Raw genomic sequence first — 27,692 nt, forward strand, 5'->3', positions numbered from 1 at the left:
GATCTTGTAGCCTGCATCGTTGCCGAGTTTGTATGTTCTAATAGTTTTTTAATGGATGTTTTAAGGATTCTATTTAAGATCATGTGTGAATAGAGAGAGTTTTGCTTCTTCCTTTCCAATTTGGATGCCTTTGATTTATTTTTCTTGTGTAATTTCCTGACTAGAGCAATGTTGAATGAAAATAGTAGGAGTAGACATCCCTGATTTGTTCTTGGTCTTATGGGGACAGTGTTCAGTCAGTCTTTCATCATCATGTGTGATGTTAGCTGTTTTTGTCAATTCCTTTATCAGTTTGAAGCAGTTCCCTTCTCTTCCTGATTTGCTGAGTGTTTTTATTCTGAAAGCATGTTGGATTCTGTTAGATGCCTTTTCTGTATCATTTGAGATTATCATGTGGTTTTTGTCCTTTATTCTGTTAATGTGGTGTATCACATAAATTTATTTTTGGATGTTAAAACCAACTTTGCATTTCTGGGCTAAATCCCACTTGGTCCATGGTGTCTTGTCCTTCTTATATGTCGCTGGATTCAGTTTTTGATTATTTTATTGAGGATTCTTACATCCATATTCTTAGTGTGTAGTTTCATTTTCTTGTGGTATCTTTGATTTTGGGATCAGGGTGTAACACTGGCCTCATAGAATGAGTTGGTGTGTTCCAGCCTCTTCTATTTTTTGGAAGAAGTTGAGAAGGATTGGTGTTAATTCTTCTTTAAATATTTGACAGAATTCACTAGTGAAGCCATCCGAGTCTGGGCTTTTCTTTGTGGATAGTTTTTTGATTTTTAATTCATTTTCTTTGTTATAGGTCTAATCATATTGTCTGCTTTTAAGTCAGTTTTGGTAGTTTGTGTCTTTTTAGGGAAGTGTTCAGTTGATCTAAGTTGTCTAATTTATTGGCCTACAGATATTTATACTTTTCTTCCTCTTGTTGAAGAATATTCTTTAGAAGCTGTGTTAGTGAAGGGTTTTTGGTAAATTCCTCTGTATCTGAATATATTTATATTTTGCCACAATTTTGAAACTAATTTTTTTCTGGGTGCACAGAAGGGGTTGATTTCTGGGTTTTTTTTTTTTTCTTTATAGCATTTAAACGTTTCATACAACATCTGGTTTTTGCTGTTAAGATGTCTTTTGTTAGTGTGTACTTGCTCAGTAGGTAATCTGTCTGTCCTCTCTGGCTGCTTTTAAGGTCTTCTCTCCCTCTTTCTTGTCCTTTTGACATTTCAGTGCAATGTAATTTGGGTGTGCTGTGCTTTTTATTTTTCCTGTTTGGTGTATGTTATGCTTTCTCTATTTGTGGATTTATGTCTTTTATTAGTTCTCAAAAATTCTCAGTAATTTTCTCAAATATTTTCTCTTCTCCATTATATTCACTTCTTCTGGGACTCTAATTTGACGTATGTCAAACCTTATTTTATCTTCCACACATCTTAACTGCTCTTTCATATTTTTAATCTCTGTGTCTCCTTGTGCTACATTCCAGGTGCTTTTCTTTTTTTGGCTCTATCTTCAGTTCATTGATTCTTTCTTCAGCTGTGTCTAATCTGCCATTTCACTTGTTTATTGAGTTTTCCATTTCAGTCGTTCTTTTCTTTTTCTTTTTCTTTTTGAGATGGAGTCTCGCTCTGTCGCCCAGGCTGGAGTGCAGAGGCGCAATCTTGACTCACTGCAAGCACCGCCTCCCGGGTTCATGCCATTCTCCTGCCTCAGCCTCCCAAGTAGCCGGGAATACAGGCGCCTGCCACCACGCCTGGCTACTTTTTTGTATTTTTAGTAGAGATGGGGTTTCATTGTGTTAGCTAGGATGGTCTCGATCTCCTGACCTTGTGATCCATCCTCCTCGGCCTCCCAAAGTGCTGGGATTACAGGCGTGAGCCACTGCACCCGGCCCCATTTCAGTAGTTCTATCTTTAATTTCTGAAAGTTCCATTTGGTTTGTTTTCACATCTCTTTCGTATTTTTTGCTAGTTCCTTGTGGCTTGTCTATTTCAAAGTTCTATCTTTTATTTCTTTAAGCAATTTATGAAGTTATTTTATATTCTGATGTCAGATACAATAAAACCTTGGTGGTAAAAAAAGAAAAATCTCTTATTTTGTTTGACTCATCCATGTTGCCATGCTTGATTTTGTTTGCCTTGCTGATTTGTTTGATCTTAATCTACAGGAATCCTGGAGACCCAAATAGGGGATGCCTTCTTCCAGAGAGGATAGGGATCCTTGGCAAAGGAGAAGAGTCTCTGGTTTAGATAGATCCTCTACCCTGTGGTTTATTGCTAGAATCAGTGTCCTCTAGGACAGCTCAGCCTTCCCAGTTGCTTCATGCTCAAAACTCTAGTTGCAGCTCTTTGTGGGTGGGTGGTGAGAAGAGAGGGAGTTCAGTTAGGGATTTTCCTTACCTTATGTAAGCCCAACAATACGTTAAAAGGAGCGGTTTCAGGGATCTGGTTGTTTTGTAGAAGGGCTGTTGGATGTCCTCCATAATCCTGTCTCTTTAGTGTGTTCACACGATTGTTAGTTACTTAGGTGTTGATATTAATTTGTTGGTATTAATGTTGACATTCACATGTTTGTGCATCTACCTTTGTGCACTTAACGTAGCATTTCTGTAAGACAGATTTTTAGATTTAAAGTTGCAGGGTTTATTTTTGATAGATCCTGTCACATTGTCCTCCCCAAAAGATTTTACTAATTATATTCCTTCTTGCAACAATTGAAGACAGTTTCCCCATGCCCTTGCAAACACTAGATATTACGAATACTTAAATTTTTTATTTTAGTTTTGTAAACTTTTGCTTCATTAATCATTGTGAAGTAACAGCAAATACAGAAAAAAATATACAACCCACTGACTTGTCACAAAGTAAAAATTCTTATGGAACCACCACTTATATTTGGACATGGAACACTGGCAGCGATCAGAATTCCTGTTGTCCCATCCAACCAGGCCTTTCTCCTTCCTCCCAGGGTTAACTATTGTACTGACTTGTATCCCTGTAGTTTAGTCAGTCCTGTTTTTGAACTTGACATACGAGATCATGCTGTATATGCTCGTGTCTTCTGTTTGTTTGTTTTTAGCTCTGTATAACATTTATGAGATTCACCTTTGCTAGTGCACCCACTGCCACATTTCTATTTACTTTAGAGCGATCCATGAATGGATATATAGTAAGTCCTTTCTCAACATCATTGACGGGTTCTTGGAAACTGTGACTTTGAGTGAAGTGACCTATACCGCAGGTCCTCAAATAACATCATTTTGTTCAATGTTGTTTTATTATAATGATGAGAAAAAAATGGTTTTGTTTTTTTGTTTTTTTTGAGACAGAGTTTCATTCCATCGTCCAGGCTAGAGTGCACTGGCACGATCATGGCTCACTGCAGCCTTGACCTCCTGGGCTCAGGTAGGTGATGCCCCCACCTCAGACTCACAGGTCGCTGGGAAGCACAGACATGTGTCACCACGCCTGTCTAATTTCCTTCTTTTTTTTCTTTTGAGCTGGAGTCTTGCTCTGTCACCCAGGCTGGAGCGCAGTGGTGCGATCTCAGCTCACTGCAACCTCCGCCTCCCGGGTTCAAGCAATACTCAGCCTCCTGAGTAGCTGGGATTACAAGCACCTGCTAATTTTTCTATTTTTTAGTAGAGATGGGGTTTCACCATGTTGGCCAGGCTGGTCTGGAACTCCGGACCTTGTGATCCACCCGCCTCAGCCTCCCAAAGTGCTGGGATTACAGGTGTGAGCCACTGTGCCCGGCACGCCTGGCTAATTTCTTAAATGTTTTGTAGAGATGCAGTCTTATTATGTTGCTCAGGCTGGTCTCCATCTTCTGGGCTCAAGTAGTCCTCCCGCCTTTGCGACCCGAAGTGCTGGGATTACAGGTGTGAGCCACTGTGCCTGGCCTACTTTTGTTATACATTGTTTGGCTTCAAGTCACAGTTTGCCAAGAACCTAGTGATGACATTAAGTGAGGACTTAGTGTACTACAATTTACCTGTTCTGCTGTTTTATGAACATTTGGGTTGTTCCTAGTTTTTGGCCGTTAAGAATATTCTTGCACAGATTTTGTGTACATGTGCACGCATTTCTCTTGGATATATCCCTAGGAGTGGGATTTCTGGGCCACAGGGGTGAGTATACTTAGTTTTAGTAGCTACTGTAAAACAGTTTTACCTGATTATGTTCTCTGCAACAGGTTAGGAGGCACCTGTGCTCCGCACCATCTCTTACACTTAGTTTTGGGTCTTCTGAATTTCAGCCATTCTGGTGTGTGTGTAGTGGTATCTTGTGATGAGATTAAGTACCTTCTAATGTGTTTATTGGATTTTTCCTTTTGTGATCTATTTAAGTCACACTTTAAGTCTCTTGCTCGTTTTTTGGTAGAGTTGTCTTTTTCTTACTGATTTGAAGGCATTCTTTGTATGTTCTGGATAGAAGCCCTTTGTCAATTTTGTGTCCAGTAGGTATCTTTTCCCACTATGTAGCCTGTCTTTTGACTGTTAATGGAGTCCTTATAAGAACGCTTCATAATGTTAAGGTAGCCTAATTTACCAGTCTTTTTCCCATTTAAGAAGTCTTTCTCTGCCTTAAAGTCCTAAAGATATTTTCCTACTGTATCTTTAGAAAGTTTGTTGTTTTATCTTTCACATTTTGTTGGGTGACTGTCTGAAACTGATTTTTGAAATGGCGGGAGGTGGGGTTTTATTTCCTTTTCAAATGGAATTTTCCTGGCATCATGCAATTATGAACACTATAGAGTCATAACAAGCCTTGATATCTGACAAATCCTTCTGTCTTCTTCAAGCATATCTTGGCTGTTCTCAACCTTTTGCATATCTACATGAATTTGAGAATCACCTCAGTTCTGCAGGAAAAGCACAAACAAACTGCTGTCCCACAAAAATTAAAAACTAAAAAAAAAAGCCATTGAGATTTTCATGGTGTAGCATTAAAATAATGACGAGTGTTGAAATCTATACAATACTGAGTTTTCCAACATGGACATTTAAACTTTTATATATACATTATTCTGATAAAAATGTTTTATGGTTCTCTTCAGAGAGGTCTTATATTAATTTCACGTTATTTGATGGTTTTAGATGTAAATGGCATCTTTAAAAAGATCTTACTTTAAAAGTGTTTGTTTGATTATGCAGTAATGAAACTGGTTTTTCTGTTTTGACCTTGGATACATCAACTTTGCTCACTTATATTAATCCTAACGATTATAGTTTCTTTTGGATTTTCTTTATATGTAATCATAGTCTGTGAATTTGATGTTTTCCCTTCCCAATATTTATACCTTTCACTTCTTTATTTTACTTCACTTTATATAGTTAATTTGTGAGAGTATGAATTTTAGTCTTGTTCCAAATCTCAAAAGCATTTTACCATCAAGTAAATTGTTTATTGTAGGTTTTTTTTGTTTTTCCTTAAGTGGCTGACATCAGATTAAAAACGTTTGTTCCCTTCTTTTCCTGATTTATTAAGAGGATTTTTAAAAATCAGGAGCAGATGTTGAACTTTATCAATGCCTTTTCTATTTCTATTGAGATGATCATATGATCAAAATATTTTCTGTTAATGTGGTGAATTGCGCAATTTGTTGTGATGTGTTCTTTCTCTGTATGATGCTATTGGGTTTGCTAATATTTTGTTTAGGGATTTTTGCAGATGTTTATGAGTGATAAGAACTGTGCTTTCTCTTTTTGCACTGTCTGTGTTCAGCCTTGGTGTCGAGGCCTAGGCCTGCCCATAAAACACTTAAAAGATCGTCTGTTTATTCTTTCTCTGTTCCCTGGAAGAGGTGGATTAACAGCGGCCGGGTTCAGTGGCTCACGCCTGTAATCCCAACACTTTGAAAGGAGGCCAAGGTGGGAGGACCACTTGAGCTCAGGAGTTCAAGAATAGCCTGGGCAACATAGTGAGACCTCGTCTATACTAAAAATAATAAAAAATCAGCCAAGTATGGCGATGCATACCTGTAGTCTCACCTACTTGAGAGGCTGAGATGGAAGGATCACTTGAGCCCTGCAGGTCAAGGCTATAGGTAAGCTGTGATGGTACAACTGTGCTCCAGCCTGGGCAACAGAACAAGACCCTGTCTCAAAAAAAAAAAAACAAAAAACAAAGGAATGGTATTATTTCTGACTTAAATGCTTTGTAGAATCAGATGTGAAACCAGCTAGGCCCCCTAGTTGTCTTTGTAGGAAAGTTTCAAATTTTAGTAAGTTGCATTTTTCTTTTTTTTTTTTTTTTTTTTGAGACGGAGTCTCGCTCTGTCGCCCAGGCTGGAGTGCAGTGGCGCGATCTTGGCTCACTGCAAGCTCCGCCTCCCGGGTTCACGCCATTCTCCTGCCTCAGCCTCCCGAGTAGCTGCGACTACAGGCGCCCACAACCGCGCCCGGCTAATTTTTTGTATTTTTAGTAGAGACGGGGTTTCACCGTGGTCTCGATCTCCTGACCTTGTGATCCGCCCGCCTCGGCCTCCCAAAGTGCTGGGATTACAGGCGTGAGCCACCGCGCCCGGCAAGTTGCATTTTTCTATAAATTTTTTCTGTTTTCTGTTTTCAGAATTTTGGCATATGATTTGTTGGGCAATATTATTTTATTATCTTGTCATGTTTTATAGGATCTGAAGTATGCTCTTTTATTGCAGATGTCTGATACTTGATTTCTCTCCCTCTCTGCTACTGTCTGAATGTTTTACCCTCCTGCCCTGCCGCCAAATTTATATGTTGAAATCCTAACTCTGAAGGTGATGGTGTTAGGAGGTGGGGCCTCTGGGAGGTGATTAGGTCATGAGGGTGGAGCCCTCATGATTTGAATTCAGGCCTTTATACAAGAAACCCCAGAGTGCAAGCCAGCCCCTTTCACCATGTGAGGTGACAGTGGAAAGAGGGCTGTCGATAAGTCGGCTCTCCCCAGATAGCAGATCTGCTAGTGCCTTGGTCTTGGACATCCCAGCCTCTAGAACTGTGAGAAATAAGTTTCTGTTGTTTATAAGCTTCCAGTTTTGGGCATTTTGTGATAGCAGCCTGAAGGGGCTAAGACACTCTTAATCATTCCCACCAAGAGTTTAGTTTCCTAAGAATCAACTTTTGATCCATTTGTACTGTATGATTGTTTTCTGTTTGATTAATTCTTGATCATTTCCTTTTTTCTATTAGGCTAATTTTTTCCTTTTGTAACTTCTTCCTGATATGGATGCTTATCCAAGTTTCAGCACCTTCTTTGTTCTAAAATGTGTATTTAAAGCTATATATTCCTCTAAAAATGGCTTTGGCCACATTTCACAAGCTGTACTTTCAATATTCAATTAAAATATACTCTGATAACAATGAACATTTCTTCTGTGACTCATGGAAATATTTAGAAGGGAATTAATTAGTAAGCATGTGAGAGTTCTTGTTATCTTTTTTGTATTGATTACTAGCAAAATTACATTGGAGTGAGAATAGAGTCTAAGGGATCCTGTGGCATTTGTTGAGATTGCCATTTGATCCTTTGAAATTTTTTGTGGCTTTATTAATTTTTAAAAATAATGTTTCTTTGTGTGCTTGAAAAGGTAGTGTCTTCTTGGCTGGGCATGGTACCTCACGCCTGTAATCCCAGCACTTTGGGAGGCTGAGGTGGGTGAATCACCTGAGGTCAGGAGTTCGAGACCAGCCTGGTCAACAAGGTGACATGCTGTCTCTACTAAAAATACAAAAATTAGCCAGACATGGTGGTGGGCGCCTGTAATCCTAGCCACTCGGGAGGCTGAGGTAGGAGAATCCCTTGAACCTGGGAGGCGGAGGTTGCAGTGAGCTGCGATCACGCCATTGCACTCTAGCCTAGGCAACAAGAGCGGAACTCCATCTCAAAAAGAAAAAAAAAAGAAAAGGTAGTGTCTTATCAAACGTTGGGTATGGCATTTTAATCTGCCTATTAGGCTAAATTAATTGTTTTGTTCAGATCTGTAATCGTAATGATTATATTGTCTGCTTGTTCCGTAAGAAGTATGGCCAGAAACTTTCCATGATAATTTTGAATTTGCCTATTCTTACTTATCTTGAGGCTATGCTATTAGCTGCCTCAGAGTTAGAACTGTTACATCTTCCTGGTGAATTAAAATGTTCATTTTGGTGTCATTTACCATTTCCTTTAAATTATTTTTATTTTTTCTTTTTACCATCACACAATATGTCCATGTAATCATTTAATCAGTTTCAAGTGTCCTTTATCTCTGGTTATACTTTTTGTTTCCTTTGACTGATTGTAATGGAACTTCTCTAGGTTCTTTGGTTTCATATTTGCACTATGTATCTTTTTCCATCCTTTCATTTTTAACCTTCTGTTTTTGTATTTAAAATGTGTCATATAATTGGGTTTGGTTTTTTATTCATTCTGACATTCTGTCTTTGTTATTTTATTAGACTTACACTAAAGCTTAAATTTAAAAAAATTTTTCTTACCTATTTTAGGTTTCTGTTTCTCTTCTCGGACAGTCTTTTGGCTTATTTGTTTATTTATTGAGGCGGAGTCTCGCTCTGTCGCCCAGGCTGGAGTACAGTGGCGCCATCTTGGCTCACTGCAAGCTCCGCCTCCCGGGTTCACGCCATTCTCTTGCTTCCGCCTCTCGAGTAGCTGGGACTTTGGCTTATTTTTTATTTATCATTCCGTGTCCCCGCTCTGCTTGGAAGTTGTAGAGGCCTTTACTTTTTTTCTAGTGGTTATTTTAGTTATTGCCAGCAAGCAGTTGGCTTATTAAAGTCTAATATTATTTAGTACTTTTACCCTCTTCTTGGACAATGCAAGGTTCTTAGAGTACATTTTACTGCTGCTCCTGACTTCCATTGTTATTGTTGTTGTGTATTTTATTATTTTAAACTTAAGGAGACATTCTTAATTTTTTTTATTACAGGCATTATTCATTTACCCATGTATTTATTTCCCACGTTGCCCTTCATTCTGGCCTGTATCTCTGAGTGTGTGTGTGTGTGTGTGTGTGTGTATATATATATATATATATATATATATATGGGATCATTTTGTTCTTGTCTGGAGAGCACTCTTTAATATTTCCTTTAGTGTAGGTCGGCTGGTGATGAGTTCTTAATTTTTGTTTCATGGTATGTATAAATGATATTTTTGGAGGCTTTCTAGAATCTGTGGCTTGATGTCTTTTTTTCATTTTAGGAAAATATTAGCCTTAATTTTGTCTTGTTTTTGCCCATTTCCTGTTTTATTTATCTTTATTTTAATTTTTGTGAGAGATGGGGTCTAACTCTGTCACCCAGGCCGGAGTGCAATGGCATGATCATAGTTCATCATAGCCTCAAACTCCTGGGCTCAGGGGATCCTCCTGCCTTAGCCTCCTGACTAGCTACAGAAGCATGCCAGCATGCCCAGCTTTTTAAAATGTTATTTTATTTTTTAAGAGATGAAGTCTTGCTATGTTGCCCAGGCTGTTCTCAAACTCAAGGCCTCCTGCCGTGACCTTCCAAAGTGCTGGGACAGGCGTGAGCCACTGTGCGTGGCCTTTTTCCTCTTTTCTTTTGGATTCTAATTACAAGTATGTTGGACACATTCTCTTACTTTTCTATGTCTTGTAGCCTTTGCTTTATCTTTTCTCGGTTGTATCCTTTCCATGCTTCATTCTGGGTATGTTCTTGTGGTCTGTCTTCCAGTTTATCTGGTATCTTTAGCTTTCCCATTTTCTTAGCTCTGCCTTGTTCCTTGACCCCAAATTATTACCTCTTTTTGTCCAACCCGTATCTTCAGGTTTAGAAAACTCAACTCGGTTTAGAAAACTAGTTAATGTGGTAGTGTTATGCTTCCTAAATAACATTTGCATTTTAAAAAGAGTGAATAATGTGGGAATTGCAGGTGTTTTGGAAGAAACAGTGGAAGAGACTTCAAACTCTTTGGACCATAGTAGTTAGCTGCCCCTCAGCGTATGCCAAACGTTGGTTTTGCCAGTTCTTCACCTAGAGCTACAGCAAGGATAACTGTTCCCTCCTTGTAACCCTAGCTATACCACCACAAGGGGAACCACAATTAGGAGAAATGCTAGTTGGTCTTCTGTCAATCATTGTTACATTGATTGAAATTATCCCCATCCACCTGCATGTCTTCAGTTTTTTCTCCTCTGCTGTTTAATCTGTTGAATTCTTAATGTCTATTTCTGCATCTTTTTCATTCTAGAATCTCTGAATGATTCATTTTTATCATTTCCAGTTCTCCCTGAAGTTCTCAGTTTTGTCTTTGATACAGCATGTGTGCCTGGCACCTCCAATAGTTGGAATCCATGCATGTGTGTTTCTTTCTACTATTGTGGGTTTTTCTTTTTTCAATGGCACCTTTTTCTTTTAATAGACTTGTTTTTTAGAGCAGTTGTAGGTTCTCAGCAAAATCAAGTGGAGTATGTAGCTTCCCACAGACCTTCTCCCCCATCGTGGTTTTGTTTTTGCTGGTTTCCATTCATGTCATCCTGTCTCCTTGTGTCTGCATAGTTTTGCTTGTGTGCTAGAAATTGTATTTGAACAATTATTTTAGAAGTAACTTGAGGCCTAGGATCATAGGCCTCGAGATAATTTTAGGTTTGTTTCTATCAGAGGCCTGGGAAACACTAGCAGCTGGAGTCATTTTAATTCATTTTTGATGGTTTGGTCTCTTTGAAGTAAAACTGTAATTCCTGGTAGGGCCTGTTGACTTTGGCTCACTTCTACTCTTTTTTTTTTTTTTTTTTTGAGACTGGGTCTCCTCTGTCTCCCAGGCTGGAGTGCAGTTGTGCGATCTCAGCTCACAGCAATCATCACCTCCCTGCAGTCTTCACCTCCTGGGCTCAAGTGATCCTCCCACCTCAGCCTCCCTGAGTAGCTGGGACTACAGGCGTGCACCACTACACCTGGCTAATTTTTGTAGAAACAGGGTTTTGCTATGTTGCCCAGGCTGGTCTGAAACCCCTAAGCTCAAGTCATCTGCCTCCTTGGGCTCCCAAAGTATTGGGATTACAGGCATGAGCCACTGTACCTGGCCTCACTTCTACTCTTAAAAGGGCAGTATTTTGAGTACTAATCCAAAGAAGGGGGTCATGACGGTTACTGTCCCTATAGCCCTGAAGTTTGGTTAAAAGTTCCTCTCAGTCAGCTGTGGAATTATCACTACCCTCTCTTGGAAAAGCAGATCCAGATACTTTGTCCTTCCCTATTCTAGCAGTTCTTCCCTGACTTGTTAGCTCTGCCTTCAAGCAGGTATTTTGTCTAGCTTTTTTAGTTGGCCTCTGCAATTTATTGGCCTCAACTACCTATTCTCGCATTACATGAAGTGGAAGTCTAACCTCTTCATTTTATGACACACACACACCAAAATCTGAGGATGCTCAAGTACCCCAGTTAAGTCCTCCATATCTGCAGATTCTGCATCTGGAATTCTCAGACACCAAGGGCCGACTGTGTGTGTGTGTTGTGTGTGTAATTCTCCCCATCTGATGCCTGGAAAATACTTCATTGTTATAATTTGCATTTCCTTGATTTTAGTAAGATTGAACATCTTTTCATATATATATATATATTTACACACACACACATACATATATATACATATATGTGCACACACACATATATATACACATACACACACACACACATATATATATATATTCCTTTTGTCAATTTATGTGGTCCACTTTTGGGGGTAGTTTTTTCATATTGATTTCTTACACTTTACATATTCCTGACATTGATACTCTGTTACATGTTGCAAATATTTTCTCCCAGTCTTTCATTTATCTTTTGCCTTTGAATTATGACTGTGTTATATAAAAACTTTTTATTCATTCATTGACTTATTATTGAGATAGGGTCTCAAACTCCTGGGCTCCAGTGATCCTCCCTCCTCCGTCTCCCAAAGTGCTGGGATTATAGGTGTGAACCACTACACTTGGCCCTGCTAAGGCTTTTTAATTTAATTTAATTTTTATTTATTTTTATTTTTGAGACAGAGTTTTGCTCTTGTTGCCCAGGCTGGAGTGCGGTGGTGCGATCTTGGCTCACCGCAACCTCCGCCTCCCGGGTTCAAGCAATTCTCCTGCATCAGCCTCCCAAGTAGCTGGGATTACAGGCCTGCGCCACCACATCTGGCTAGTTTTATATTTTTAGTAGAGACAGGGTTTCTCCATGTTGGTCAGACTGGTCTCAAACTCCCGACCTCAGGTGATTCACCTGCCTCGGCCTCTCAAAATGCTGGGATTACAGGCTTGAGCCACTGCGCCTGGCAATTTTACATTTTCAAATGTTGAGAGACCTTAATGGCTTCTGGGTTTTGCCTCTTAGAAAGGCTTTTGCAGTACACTAAGGATGTAGTACATGTTTTACACTTCTTTCTTATATTTAGTAATTCTTGTGGACTGGGGTGTTTCTGTACTCTGGGAGATAGCTGATTTCGTAGCTAACTGAATAGAGTGTAAGGATAGGAGCTGCTCATTTCCATCTGCTGTGAAAGGTTTTCTCAGGCCCCAACAACAGTGTGCGGGCCTGAGCTCAATCCGTGCTTTGAGGTTCTTCCCACTCCCTCTCGCCCAGTCCTGCCCTTTGGAAGCTGCAGCTTGGATGTTTTCAAAGGCCATATCCTCCGGGTTATATGCAGTTGAGGGGAGCGGTTAAAAGGGAGACAGGAGATGATGGTCTGTCATCAGTAGAAATATTGAGGCCAGTGACATGTGAGGCCCAATTACTTTTTTTTTTTTAACAGCTGTTTATTATTGTGAAAGTGAGAGCTATGCAGTCTAAAACAATCCAAACCAGATGTGAAAGTCCAAAGAAGGAAGGGGAGAGAGTGCCTCACATTCCGCTCTGTAGAGGGACAGCTGTGAGCGTCCTTCACCTCCCTCCCTGCCTGCGTCACACATGTGAGCATGTGTACGGCTTTACGTGTGTCAGCTCTGACAGTGTGGTGTGTGTTGAGCTGTCGCTGGTCAGTATGGACAGACCCACATAGCTTGGAGCATGTGTTGAAGAGTGCAGATGTCAGAGCCAGCGTACCGGGTTTGAGTCCCTGCCCTGCCAATGACGACGGACAAGTGATGTCTGTGTCTGTTGCTTGTCTGTAAAGCGCGACGCCGGCCGAGCTGCCCTGTCGGGCTGCTGTGAGGGTGGAGTGAGTTAACACACACACAGCCTGTGGAAGGGTGGCCATCTGCAGTTGTCTCTGGTGACTGTGACGTTCCGGAGGGAATGTCGTGCTAAGTGACGCCTTGCCGAACGCCCTGTGCACCCTTCCCGCGGGTGTCGGGTGATGCTCGCTCGACACTCTTGAGTGTGGCCAACATGCGGGGCTCAGGTGGCTCACTGCCTTTCCTTCCAAAGGCCGACTGTGGGGACCTTGCTGAAGACGGATCATCCGTTTCAGGGTCCGGAGTTGGGGTCCCACACCGCTTGCTGTGAGAGGTCAGGGGGCGGTGCCGGCCTCCGAGCAGCCCCGTGGGGCTGAGGGCTGGCCCAGGTGCCCTCACAGGGCGACCTCCTGACGCCCCTGCTCGCTGTGGCCCACGCTCCTAATCCCACCCTCAGGTTCTGAGGCAGGAAGCAGTTCCCGCACTTGGCTACTGGGAAGGAGGGTTGTGTGGGGGGCAGAGGCTTCCTGTGTGACCTGGAGCTGATCTTTCCTGCCCCTGCAGGTGCAGCAGTACCGCGTCGCCATGACTGCCAAGGACTGCTCCATCATGATTGCGCTCTCCCCCTGTCTGCAGGATGCCAGGTGAGGCGCCCACTGCAGGGCATGCAGCCTGGGTCTCGCGGGGTTTTATGGACAGCTGGTTAATTGTTAATAGGACAGCTGGTTTCCCCATACTTAGGGACTCCTTGGCCTACGTGACGTCATGGGGCTTACAGCTCTCGCCCTCTAGAAGCTTGTAATTCGGTCGAAAGATTTATGGAGAGTAACTTAAAAAGGTTGTTATTACATTGAAAGTTACTGTTTTCTAAGAAAATACTCCAAGAGCTCAGAAACAATGTGGACAGTGAGCTGCCCATTCCATTCCCTCAAAGAAAGCCAGTCCCTGAGATGCGTGGGTGCCTGTGGCCCTTGTTCCTTGGTTTCCCACGGTGCCAGCGTGGTGCACCTGCCTTTTTACTACCGTAGTCATTTGAAAGCCTGTGAGGCGCACGTTTTCTTCTGCTTCCTCCTCTCAATAACCGGCCTGTGCGCAGCCTTCTCCCTAATGCCGCTGGTTTTTGTTCAGTCCCCTCTCACTGTTTCTGGGAACTCAGGATGAAACTGATAATCTCATCGTCGTTAGACAGCATCTCCATCACTGATCTTCAGGGGTGCCAAACCCTGCACCCTGTATTTGTGGAATGTTCCACATTCTTCTAACATGTGTTCCTGGGTCAAGATGACCTTGGTTGCTGGCTGCCAGCCACTCATTTTCCCGGTGCTTTTGAACTAAACAGTTCCCAGGATTCCTGTTCCCTGGCAGGCACAGAATTGTTTACTTTCCAATATGAAATACTGAGGAACATGATAGGGCATAACTGAAGTAGAAAAAAGGTGGTTCTATTTAGTTGAAAACTCCTGTTATCCCCTAAGGAAATACCTACAGGGCTAAGTTATGAGGAATTCCTTAGCTGGATTAAGCTGGTGGTGGTCGAAGAGAGAAAACCCACAAGGATACCACTGTTCAGCAGCCCCCCGGACCAAGGATGCAGCCGGGCAACAGAGATGTGCTGGGATGCGGGGTGCTCAGGTGGGCTGTGAAAGGTGTTACTCACCTCGCCTAGCACCTGGGAATCTCTTAATGCCTGGTCAGTGATGTCAAAATGGAAACGCAGCACCCGGGGAAAGGTGAGGGCCCGGGTCCTCACGACCAACTGCTCAGCAGAAACGACACTGGGAGGAGAGCGTGTGTCCCGAAGTGCTGAGCCACACGGCTTAGACCTGGGGTGAAGGAACGGGAATCATCCGGCACAAAGCACTCTAGCCAGGCCTTTCTTAACAAAAGGAGAGGATCCCAGAGAGGCTTCTCCTCCGAGAACATGAGAACATGGCATGTGGGGCTGGGCCTGCTTCCAGGAAGGTGTGCACAGTGGCCGCACCTGTGAAGTCCCAGTGACTGTGGTGCTCTAGAGGCCTAGGGACAAGCCAAGGCTGGGATTTCTCATGAGTCGTCTTGGCATCTTGAGATGCCTGGTAGACCTGAGACTAAATTTAGATCCTTAGACTTTAATTTACAGCTCACAGATAGACTGACCACATTTCAACTTCTTACACCCCCTAAAATAAAGGCTCCTCCAGCTCTGTGCTACTGTTTCTGCCCTGTCATAAAGGAAAATGTCTCAAGTTGGATCTGCCTTCCTGTCGCTGCAGAGCTTTGCCCCTTTGGGAATTTGGAACTGTGGAGGGAGCCGCCACGGCTTCCCGTGCCTAAACCCTGCTGCTCCTCTCGACCTCCCATTTGAAACACAGTGCGCGGCCTTGGCTTCTCCACCCCGATTCCCGGCAACCCCCAGCGGGTCGGTGTCCTGGAGAATGGCCTTCCAGGCAAGGGCAGCACCCCCTGCAGCCAGAAGGCCACCTGAGCCTCATTCTCCAAGGCTGCTGGAGGGCACACTTGTGGCACAAAGCGACATGTGTGTCCCTGGAGCCTCTTGCCCAGTCTTGAACTCCGGGGTGCTGACAGGAAGAAGAGCATTTCTGTGTCAGGAGCTGGTGCCCGCTGGTCACTGCCGTTGGCTCCTATGGAGCTAGCTTGTAGTTGACCCAGGTAGTCAGACCCTCCCCGGGAGCTGCCTGGAACATCCTTCCTGTCTTTACACCCATGGTCGTGTCAGGTGCTGCTTCTGAGAAATTAATTGAGGTGTCCTTTAAAATATGTAGCCCTAGTCATGGGCTGGGGATGTGACTGTTCCAGCCCAGGTGCACCAAGCTTAGGTCTCAGGCCTCAGAACCGAGGGGCGCCTTGGGCTTCTGTGGTTCTCACAATAAAATGTGGCCCCTTGGGAGGAGCTGCAGGCGCCTTCCAGCTTCTGGAGGAGGCTCACGACCTTCATCTGTAAACGAGTTATTTGCTGTTTACTCTTCAGGCGAGAATAGTTACTGACCCCAGCAGCTGAGTCAGGGATTCGTTTTTCCTACAAACAGGATTCTGGGGCAGGTGGCAGTGAGCGCCGAGGCCGTGGTGAGCAGCGTCACTCACAGCAGGGACGTGCTCATCAGTATTTCCTCTCCTCGGCAGGAGCCTTTGAAGTTGGGGTTTGGTTTGTTGATTTCTAAATCTTCTAAATCTCGAAGAGTAGTAAACATTGGGACACCAGAACCCAGGATACTTCTCTTGGACTGAACTGAGCTTAGGTCACTTATTTAGCCAGTGACTTGAGTGCTGTGTGCCCTGAGATGAAAAGCGGGACACACAGCAGAATTCAGCACTCGGAGTGATCCTAAACGTGTTTTTCAGGGCAAATAATTATTCATGTCTTGTTATAAGCACATGACTTCTGATGTTTATTAAAACCACAAAACTAAGCCCTGAGAAGCAAAATACAAAGGACTGAAGATAAAATTTGAGAATAAAATGAGAAACCAGATCTCTTCAGACGTGAACCAAAGGAGCCCGCGTTTCTCAGCAGACAGGAGAGGCGCAGGAGGCGGCTTGTCGACATTTCATCCATTTGGCGCTGGAATGGCCAGATCTACTTTTTACTTTTTCTTGGGTTTTGTAATACTTGGCTCATGATAAAGGGACTTTTCAGCGTTCGTTTATACCACTGGGCTGGGGGAACACTGCTCACATGATCCACATAATTACTTTTCCATCTTTCAGTCCTTTAACCCTCTCTCGCCTGGTATGGTGGGGTGCACTGGCCTGAGGAAGCTTTGCGTGCTGGTGCACACAGCCAGCGCAGACAGCTGTCCACACGCACAGATGCACAGAACGAGTGCTTTTTGTGAGCTGGGGTGTGAGGCCATTCACTTCTCTTTTAAAAGAGATTGATTTATCTAACTTTGCAGAAGTCAAAGAAAAACATTAAAAAAACCCATACTAGTTGAAAGAAGGAAGGAAGGGAGAGAGAACGGGAGGGAGGGAAATGAATGGGAGGCTTGTGTATCCTGAAATGGTATTTTTTACTTGCAGCTCTGATCAAAGGCCTGTCGTTCCTTCATCGAGGTCCAGGTTTGCCTTCTCGGTGTCTGTGCTGGACCTTGACCTCAAGCCCTACGAGAGCATTCCGCATCAGTATAAACTGGACGGCAAGATCGTCAACTATTATTCAAAGACTGTATGTGCCAAAGACAATGCCATGATGTCGACTCGGTTCAAGGAAAGCGAAGATTGCACGTTAGTTCTCCACAAGGTCTAACCCTTTCCCTGCAGTGTCTTTGAAACTTGAACACAGAATGTGAAGGTTGAATGATAGAGCTATTTTCTGTTGTGTTGGGTGAGCTTTGGTTGTGAATGTTTTTGCTTTTAACCCCTGTTGAGGTGGGATTGCCTCTTGGAGACATGGAATTGAAGAGCACTGGGAACATCTTCCTGGACAAGGAATGTAGGACATGCTGTGTCCCAGGAAGCTGCTCACACTCTTAATATGGAAGTGTCCGTTAAGCCCTGGGAAGACCTTCTGGATAGATCTTCCTTCCCAACCAGGGCTCATGTCTGATTCTCTAATGCTAAAAGCCTTATTCTAAGACCCAAGGTTTGGATCTGCTACCACCAGACTCCTAACATAGAAAACTTGAATTGTCACATACATTTTACAGTTTGAACTTTTAAGAAAACATGGATACTACTGGAACTTTCCCCAGCTGAGTTACATGGTCACTTTTCAGTGCAAGCCACATATCAACACAGGTTTTTAGGTGGTTCCCTGCTGCAGAGCGTGACCTCGTGGTCGTGCAGACGCCGGTTCTGAGCAGTGTAGACTCAGGGTCCCTGTGGAGGTGCTGAAGCCCGTGGTTCCACACGGGGCAGCAGGGAGCGCAAGACTCAGGTCAGGATGGACACCACTCATGCGAGCATTGACCTTTTTTTTTTTTTGCTTTACAATTTAATCTTTCACATGAGGGGGAGATGAGTTGTTCTTTCCCACTAAAAACTGCTGCTGTAGAAGTTGGAGGTGGAGCTGTGACTGGCTGGGCTGCTGGGGCCGGGCTGGGACGTGTGCCCCAACAGCTCAGTGCTTTCCTGACACTCCAGTGTCTGGGCTGGTTGAGGAACGAGTTCTCTCTTCCTCCCGGACCGAGTTCCTCCCTCGGGTTTGCCTTGAGACGCATTGAGTTTTTGGGCCCCGCGGCCTCTCCCTGTCAGGCTGCCACAGGCCCTGCTTCCGGAAGGTGAACAGCTCCTGGCTGCTGCCGAGAGGGTTCTCGTTGGGGTTGTGCCCGGCTGCTATGAAAAACGTTGGGAATCTTGGTTTCAGTTTTTTATTCTATGCTAGGTTGTACAGACTTATTTATATCATCGTTTTGAGGGACTAATGGAGGCTTATTGTAACATATAATATTAGCGAAACCATGGAATTATATGAAAATTATACATGAGAAATAAGGAAACTATTTTGCTGATTGTAAATTTTTGTGGGAAATTTTGTGATAACTTGAGAATTATACTTGTTTGAATCAAGGCAACTCTTCTAGAATTTATTGTTCAATTCTGTCATATTCTAATTCTACACTCAGAGGTGCAAAAAGATACTTACACAACTGGACACTTTTACTGTTTGTTTGCTTCTCACTTCAAATGACACCGTCTCATACACACGGGTCCTGTGTGCCGGGATGGGGGCTTTGGAGACTCACCTAAGTGAAGTGCATGGAGCTCACAGACGGGCCACAGGCTCTGGGAAGTGTGGAGGGAGTGGCTGTGAGTACTGTCTTGACCCAAGGGAGTTCACTGTTGCTGGGCTGGGGCTGGGGCAGCCTCGTTTGGGATGATTTTGCCCAGTGTCACGGTGTGTGGAGGATGCTGGGTCCTGCGTTCAAGTGCACATGAGAGGGAACCCCAGTCCATGGGAAGGTGGGCTGGGCTCCCGAGGTCCTTCAGGGCTGCAAGAGTTATTGCCTAGCACAGGGCCCAGACAGGGCTGGACTAGACACAGTGAAAACAGCCTGTATTTGAGGGAGAAGAGAAAACAGGTGGACCCCCACTCTGTCTGGTCTTGGCTCCCACCAGCCCGGGCTGTGAGGAGCCCCTGAGCAGTGGGTGCCACTGCTGTGGATGCGTTTCTGGCACGTTCTGGAAACTGCTGCTGCTGTGTAGTCATGGCAGCCCTGATTGGTTTGAGACAACACGTGTTCACAGATACTAACAAACAATGCTAAATGGGCGACTGATGATGAGGTCACGGTTCTTACGGCACATCCGGGACGATCAGTGTAGCACTTAGGCTCTGCAGGGGGGTCTCTCATAAAGGACCTCATTCCTCACGCCCTGGCCCAGGAACAGTGCTGTCTTTGCTGTCTTAGGCCATTCTTGTTACTAAGCTGACAGCTCCACTTTCTTGTGGAAGACCAAGAACAGTGTGAGGACTTGCCGAGACTGCCTCTCAGTGCCACTGTGCGGACCTGGGGGAGGTAGGGAGCGTGGGCGTGGCTCCCCTGGGCTGCTAAGGACAGTTTAAAAATGAGGTGCCACAGGCATCCATCTCCAGAGCCCCCAGGAGGCAGGAACCAGGATAAGGGTGGCTTCTCCCAGCTGAGCAATGTGGCCGCCATGTCCAAGGTGGACTCGGTGTGAGGCCACGGTGGGTGGGGGGATGGGTCCTCCCCACACATCTGAGGACACACGACCACTTGGTACATTCTCTCAGATGTTAAGCTTATTTTTATAAACCACATTGTACATGTCACTTTTATTTGGCATTTTATACTTAACTAGCTGTATTTATTTTTCATGTCATGAGAATTTCCATATAATGTGCCGTAACTGCATAGACAGCATGCCTTCAGGGTGTGGTTCTAAGTGGAAAACAGCAAATGTTTATATTCAATAAAATTGCATGCTCCTCCGCGCAGCATCTTAACCCTCCCGTTCACTGTTTTAGAACTAGTTGTTCTCCTCTGCACAAAGCGATTTTATCAAGCTTTCCAGAGCAGCTTCGATTCCAAGCACTCCGAGCAGGGTTCGGAAGCCGAGAGGAGCGGCTTCTATGGCTCTGTTCTTGTCCAGCTCCAGGGCTAGAAAGAAAACGTTAAACCGGGTAAGAAACTTCAAGGTGGCAGCTTTTGGTTTTTGTTTTCTGCTGGCATGGACCTCACCAAGACCCTGCCCTCCTCCTGACGGGCTGCATGGGATGGGACGTGCTAGTGGCGGGCGAGGAGATGGCGTGCGTGGAGGCCTCACCCGATGGCTCGAGACACATTCCCTGTGCATTCAGCCCGGGAGGGCTTTGGGGCAGCAATCCCTTCTCATGTTCAGCAATCCCTTCTCATGTTCTTTTTGAGTGATTATTGGTAAAAATATTTAAAAATTGATAGACAAAGTACATTAATGAGATTTCCAATTTTTGATTCTTGCCCTTTGAAACCCAGAGGAAATAGGCAGGTGGCTTTGCTGGGCATGTTGAGAAGTCACCTAGAGCAGCCACACCCAGGGACCTACCTTGCTGTGGGACTTTGGTGAGAAGATCCAGCTTTGGAAAAACCTTCCCGTCTTCATCTATTTGTATCCTCCAAACAATGACTAATTCAAACCTGAAAAAGCGATAAAACATGTCATTCTGTGCTTTTTGAAATCTGGCAAAAAGATGAGCAACCATGAGTTGTTCCTGGTGTCCATTTCCCCATGCTGGGCTCCCCTGCTCCTAGCAACCGTGGCCCACAGCGAAGAAGAGGCACGGTCAGTAGCACAGGCAGATGGAACCAGGACCACAGGACGGTGCTGCTCTGTCCGCACTGCATTGGCAAACATCAGTAGACCAGCGAAGTACAGAACACGGAGCAACAGAAACTTCAAAATTACTGGTGGGAGCAGACATGGACAAGCCACTTTGGAAATAATCTGGCACTGACAGAAAGCTGAACATGCACCCAGGAATTTCATTTCTAGGCAGTTGAGCCCAGGAGAAGCTTGTGTAGTGTGTGCCAGGAGGTGTGAGCCAGAACAAAGACGCCACATGCTCCAGAGCTGAAGAGCGCAGCAAGAGCCCGTGCATGATCCCCTCTGGGAGGATGAGCAGCCAAACTGCACTGCAGCTGCTCATGACCCTGGAGGAGGTGAGGGTGACAAAGGCAAGTCCCAGAAGCCTGCCTAAGGACCACACGATTTTAAAGCTTGGAAACCAGTTGAGTTGAGGCCTTCACACACAGGTCATAAAAGCACACCCAGATGGACACATGTCCACACATGCATAGCCAAGGGAAGAGGATGGAGAACACAGCACAGGCCAGGGTGGCGCCGGGGCTGGTGGAGGGATGGGCTGTGCTGTCAGGGCCCTGAGCCTGTCTTGTTTCTTCTCACTGCTTTGGGGTATTCCACTCACCCCTGGCTTCTTCCCTTCGATTTCTAAGTAACAGCAGATCCACAAGCATCTCCACTTTCTCCAAGCCTCCCTTCCTTGATCCCATAAGTCCTGGGGCGGGCCCCAGGACTGGCATTTTCCCCCTGCGGCCCAGCACATCCTCCAGAGCTCCAGCTGCCCGCACCCCCACGCTGGGCATACCTGCTGGGACCACTGATTCCTCCAACCGAGGACCTTTAGTTCTTGGTTAGGTGGTTTACTACTTAGAGTCCTACTTAGGTGGTCTCCTGCTTAGAATCCTTGTTTTAACAGGAAATGGGAGGCCCTGTGGCCTGCACAGACTCACCCTGGCCGGCTGGCACTGCGGATCCCCATGGAGCAGGAGGAGGGCCCCTCCGAGAGGTACACGGCATCTGGGTACTTTTCCTGCATGGGGAGAAGAAACGGTTACAGACAGATCCACTGGTGAGGAGAAAGGGGCCGTGGGAGGGGCACGGGGCGCCGTTCCAGGTGTCCAGTGAAAATCGGGGTCCAAGTGTTCACACAGCACCCACGGGCGCCGACTGCCCCTCCTGCCCTTGCTGTCACACGTCTGCCCCACTGTAGGTCTCTCCACAACCTCCAGGCTCCCATGACTGCTGCTTCCCCAGCATGAACATGGTACACAACCACCCTACAGCTGCATTCTCATCTCACAGGTTTCCCCACACCCCTTCCACCTGGGATGGCTCCTTGCTCTACCCTTGTCCGTCACAACCTGGATGGTCTGGGGAGGACTGGTCAGAGGATTCCCAAGTGGAGGCGCCAGGCTCCTTGCTGGAAAGCAGCTGTTTTTTGCAGGGTTTTAGCATCTGACCTGAAAAGCCCTTTGAGCTGAGGCTCCGTGAGGGCTGTGGCCGGGCCTGGACGCCCCTCGCCTGTCCATCCTCAGGACTCACCCCAGTGGCGCCCAGCCCACACACCGTCCTGGGCATGGGCAGGAGCCCACTCTGGTACCCTCACTGTGCCCAGTGGTGGCGCAGCTCCCACTGCAGTAAGGGAAAGGCCCTGCCTTAGTGAAAGCTTCATGATGAGATGCATTTTATTGTCAAAAGCCTCCTCCTGAAAGCAGGGAGATCGAGTGGAATCTCACAGATTTCTAGGCTTGCAGTTCTGGGAGAGTCTGGTTTCCCCCATGGGCTGTGAAAATTCTGGACATGTCTGCTTGTTTCTGTTACTTACAGCAGGACCCGGTAGCCTCTAGCTCTACCAGAACCGACCCGCGAATTTAGATCAAACCACAACAGTTTGCTTACTGGAACCTGAACAGATGATACATATTCAAAACTGATAAAAGTAATGGTGGCCGTATTCTCTCAGTTCTTAAAAACTTGTCTTTTTGGGCTGGGTGCGGTGGCTCATGCCTGTAATCCCAGCACTTTAGGAGGCTGAGGTGGGCGGATCACGAGGTCAAGAGATTGAGACCATCCTGGCCAACATAGTGAAACCCTGTCTCTAAGTAAAAATACAAAAATTAGCCGGGCCTGGTGGCATGCGCCAGTAGTCCCAGCTACTCAGGAGGCTGAGGCAAGAGAATCGCTTGAACCTGTGAGGTGGAGGTTGCAGTGAGCCAAGACTGTACCACTGCCCTCCAGCCTGGGCGACAGAGCGAAACTCCGTCTCAAACAAACAAAACGTGTGTTTTTGGCTGGGTGCGGTGGGCGGCTCACACCTGTAATCCCGGCACTTTGGGAGGCCAAGGAGGGCGGACCACCTGAGGTCAGGAGTTCAAGACCAGCCTGGCCAACATGGTGAAAGCCAGTCTCTACTAAAGATAAAAAAAAATTAGCTGGGCGCGGTGGTGGGCGCCTGTAATCCCAGCTACTTGGGAGGCTGAGGCAGGAGAATCCCTTGAACCCAGGAGGCAGAGGCTGCAGGGAGCCAAGATAACGCCACTGCACTCCATCCAGCCTGGGCAACGAGCGAAACTGCATCTCAGAAACAAAAACAAAAACACACACACGAAAAAACTTGTCTTTTTGTCTGCTCTTGTGAGAACAGCTTGCAGGGTCGGGGTGACAGGAGACTTTCACGGCAGGCTCCGCGTGAGAGGTCGAGGTCCTAGGGCCAGTCTGCCAGACATGCTTTCCTTTCTGTCCTCTCACAGCGACTGATGTAGAAAGGGCAGCCTGGGGGTGCTGCTTAAGTCCCATGCAAGCCCTGCCATGATTAAAAAGCACTGTGGCCTCCCCAGGCCTTAGGGAAGGATAGTGAGGGGAGGTTTCCCCTGAGAAGCATCCGGCCTGACAGCTAGTCAGAGGACACAAGGCAAGGGAGCAGGCTGGAACTGCAGTGACAGCACCTTCCTGCTGCTCCAGAGACTTGCCGGATTGAACCAGATCGGCTCTGCTGAATGGGGTTGTGTGGGGACAACGGCGTGACCGAGTTTTTAAAAGAAGCAGCCCCTGCATCGCTGAGCTCTCGCCAGTGTGGGAGGCCCTCACCCTGCGCGCGTGGGCCTAACACAGCGAAGGCGCGTCGCAGCACCATCTGCACCCACCACAGGCTGAGAGGGGCCTGGCGGAAGCTTACAATTACTAACTTCAGCACAACAGTTTCCATAAGAAAATGTATACCTAAGTGATTTAAGTGGAAAGTGTTGGTTGATTTTTAAACCGCAGCCTCTTCCAAATTAATCACAACTGCTTGAGGACCGTAAGGGAGAGCCTGTGAACGTGGCAGCTCAGCTTCCAGGCTGGCTCAGCGGCAGCACTTGGGACGCGTTGGAACGGCTGGGGCCTGGGCCAGCTCCAACGTGGGGCCCAAGGCTCAGCCTCCAAGCACAAGGGAGCAGATGGAGCAGCTCTCTGCCTCCCTGGGCCTCTCCTCACCTCTCCTTGTGAGCAAAAAGGGGTTTAAATGAGATGCTTTCACTAAAAAATTAAAGTGTACCTTACTCCCTTTAGTTTGTAAAAGAAAGTCAGGTAGAAACGCTGACATTAGGAAGAGGTCAGGCACACAGTGCATGTTTCTGGAGGGCTTTTGTGGGACTGTGTGCAAAGGTTCTTTTGTGGAAGTTAATGCCCCATTCGTTTAGCCAAGGTCACGGTCACTGATAACTTGAAATAGAAAGGATGGGTCTCATTGGCAGACGTGTACAGGTGGGGAGAGAAGATGGAAAAGCTGTGAACAGGGGTACACTAGTTATATACAACTCAAGACAGAGTGGGCTTGAGGTCATTAGGCCTAAAGTCAGCACATCTCATCAGCAGTCGAGTTTTATAAATGACTGTATTTGACGTGGATAGAAGATGACCAAATTGGCAAGAAAGAGTTAAGGCAAACATGCGCTGATGAGGAAGAGGTATGTACCATATATTTTTGAATGCTTTCCATGACAAATAGTTACACAAAAACAGTGAATTGGAAAATCATAAGCCTTATCTGGAAAGCTCCTTAGATGTGTCACGTTTAAAACCGAGGCCCAGAGAAGGAAGGCACCTGGCTGAGCCCCCGTGGAACAGTCTTGGACCTGTGGCTCTTCCGAGTGCATCTGAGGGACCTGCACAGCCCTGAGAGTTCTGGCTTATACGGGAAATGAGCAGGACGCCTGTGCTTCCGTGGATATTGTCAGGAAGGTGGTGATGTAGGGGTGGCTGTTGGGAGGGGACCTCGTCGTGCACACTAACTGGTTGGCAGGCACTGGCGCTTCCCCTCTGGAGCCCCCAGCCTTCCATGGGAAAGCTGGTCTTAAGCTGGAAATGCTGAGGCAGCGATTCAAGTGGTGTTTGTTCAGCTGGTTGCCGTATGTGGGGAGTCTGCATTTGAGAGCTCTCCTGATGTTATGATAGAAAGATGGCAGCTGTGAGAATGTTGGCAATTTGATATCCAGCCCCAGTTTTACACCTGAGACCCACTGTGCTGTTGCAATAGCTGCCGGATGCTAGTCCAAAGGGAAAAGAATTTTTAGCAGAGCTTTACAGAAAACCAACCTTGTATTATATTTCAGTGCAATACCAAAGAGGAATGCTATGTCTCCCACTTAAACAAATGGGAAAACTTGAATCCTGAGTTTAAGTCTACCCTGGAGTGTCCACAGATACGTTAACTCATCTTGACTTTAATATTTTCCCAAAAATTATGTCTGGCCGATTCAGTGACTTTTAAAGAACTGAGATAAATTCATATAAATTATATGAGACATAATTCCTTTAAAGTGTGTAATTCAGTGGGTACTAGTATACTCACAAGGTGGTGCAACCATCACCACTTTCTAATTCCACAACATTTCATCACCCCCTAATGGACCCTTTAGCTATTGCCCCTCGTCCCCTTCTCCCACCCTCCTAGTACAGCCGTAAGCAACCACCCAGGCTACTTTATGTCTTGCTTTCATTTGTATTTTAGTAACATTTTCTGTTTTGAAAGATACTCTGGTCTATTGAGAGATGACATCAGTGAGGTTACACCGTGGCATAAAATGCTGGCAAAACTCACCCTAGACTCCTCAGTAACTGGCACTGGGCCAACTGGATATCCACATGATAAAAAAATGAACTTCAATGCTTACTGCACACCAAATACAAAAATTTATTCTAATGAATCATAGAAATGTAAGGGCTAAAACTATAAAACTTCTCTATTCAAGACATTTCATACAAATGGAATTATATGTGGTCTTTTATGTGCCACATTTTGTTTATCCAATGATCAACTAACAGACTTTTGGGTGGTTTTTACTTTTTGGTATTTGATTTTTTTTTTTAAAAAATATTATTATTATTATCATTATTTTGAGAACGAGTCTTGCTCTGTCGCCCAGGCTGGAGTGCAGTGGTGCGATCTTGGCTCACTGCAGCCTTTGCCTCCTGGATTCAAGCAATTGTCCTGCCTCAGCTTCCTGGGTGGCTGGGACTACAGGCACTCCTGGGTTCAAGTGATTCTCCTGCCTCAGTCTCCCGAGTAGCTGGGACTACAGGTGCATGCCACCACACCTGGCTAATTTTTGTATTTTTAGTAGAAATGGCATTTCACCATGTTGGCCAGGATGGTCTCGATCTCCTGACCTCATGATCTGCCCGCCTTGGCCTCCCAAAGTGTTGGGATTACAGGCGTGAGCCACTGTGCCTTGCCCTTTTTGGCTTTTTGAAATAATGCTCATAGCATTACTGTTCATAACATTTGTGTATAAGTTTTGCACATATGTATTTTCATTTCCCTTGGTTATATATCTAGGAGTGGGATTTCTGGGTCATATAATAACTCTCCAACCATTGAGGAGTTGCCAAACTGTTTCCCACAGTGGCTGCACTGTTTTTATAATGCCATCAGCAGTGTATGAGAGTTCTGATTTCTCCATAGCCCCATCAACACTTTGGCCGTGAGTTGGTATCTCATTGTGATTTTGATTTGCTTTTCTCTTATGTGCTTACTGGCCATTTGTATACCTTCTTTGGAGAAATGTTTATTCAGATGTTTTGCCAATTTTTATTTATTTTTTTTAAACAGAGTCTTACTCTCTCTCCCAGGCTGGAGTGTGGTGGTGCAGTCTTGGTTCACTGCAGTCTCTACCTCCCAGGCTCAAGCAATTCTCCCACCTCAGCATCCCAAGTTGCTGGGACTATAGGCACATGCCACCACACCTGGCTAATTGTTGTATTTTTTTGTAGAGACAGGGTTTTGCCGTGTTGCCCAGGCTGGTCTTGAACTCCTGGGCTCAAGCGATCTGCCTGCCTCGGCCTTCATAGCGCTGAGATTATAGGTGTGAGCCACTACACCTGGCCCCTTTGCCTATTTTTAAATTGGGTTATCTTTTAGTTACTGAATTGTAATAGCTCTTTATATATTCTGGAACAAGTCACTGTATGTGTTAAAAAATATTCTCTCATTCTGTGAGCTGTCTTGTTATTTCTTTAATGGTGTCACTTGAAGTACAAAGTTTTTCATTTTGATGAAGTCCAATTTAAGTTTTTTCTTTTTGCTTACTGCTTGTGCTTTTGGTGTCATAGCTAAGAAACCATAACCTAATTCACAGTCACAGAGATTTGTATTTATGTCTAATTCTAAGAGTTTTACATTTTTAGCTCTTAAAGTTAGGTCTTTGATCCATTTTGAGTTAATTTTTATATATGGTGTGAGGTAGGGGTCCAGCTTCATTCTTTTATCTGTGAATATCCAGTTATCTGAGAACCAATTGTTGAAAAGACTCTTCTTTCCCCCATTCAATCATCTTGGTTTCATTTGCATGTTAGTAACATTTTCTGTTTTGAAAGATACTCTG

At 45.2% G+C, this 27,692-nt stretch overlaps 2 protein-coding genes across 6 annotated transcripts in view; one reads left to right on the top strand and one right to left on the bottom strand.

Moving 5' to 3' along the window:
• The window catches only part of LOC105498851 (inositol-pentakisphosphate 2-kinase), a 61,051-nt gene extending 43,203 nt beyond the window's left edge, over positions 1-17,848 (top strand). For both annotated transcript variants that reach the window (XM_011771204.2, XM_071077551.1), the window contains exons 12-13: positions 13,657-13,736; positions 17,110-17,848. In XM_011771204.2, coding sequence (XP_011769506.1) covers positions 13,657-13,736; positions 17,110-17,335 — 306 coding nt within the window. In that variant the 3' untranslated portion in view covers positions 17,336-17,848. The remainder of the gene's footprint in view (positions 1-13,656; positions 13,737-17,109) is intronic.
• A 151-nt stretch (positions 17,849-17,999) lies between these two features.
• Positions 18,000-27,692, bottom strand: part of CENP (centromere protein P) — a 275,211-nt gene continuing 265,518 nt past the window's right edge. For 3 of the 4 annotated variants that reach the window (XR_011612319.1, XR_011612320.1, XM_011771213.2), the window contains 3 exons: positions 21,780-21,859; positions 20,575-20,666; positions 18,000-20,150 (listed from right to left, as the gene is read on the bottom strand). Coding sequence is in view for 1 of the 4 variants with exons in the window: in XM_011771213.2 (XP_011769515.2) it covers positions 20,020-20,150; positions 20,575-20,666; positions 21,780-21,859 (303 nt within the window). In the remaining 3 variants the exon portion in view is untranslated. Of the gene's footprint in view, positions 20,151-20,574; positions 20,667-21,779; positions 21,860-27,692 lie in introns of those variants that run through there. The other variant, XR_011612321.1, reaches the window with a different exon arrangement.

This window comes from Macaca nemestrina, chromosome 14 (genome assembly GCF_043159975.1).
Source record: "Macaca nemestrina isolate mMacNem1 chromosome 14, mMacNem.hap1, whole genome shotgun sequence".
In the NCBI taxonomy this organism is placed as follows: domain Eukaryota; kingdom Metazoa; phylum Chordata; class Mammalia; order Primates; family Cercopithecidae; genus Macaca; species Macaca nemestrina.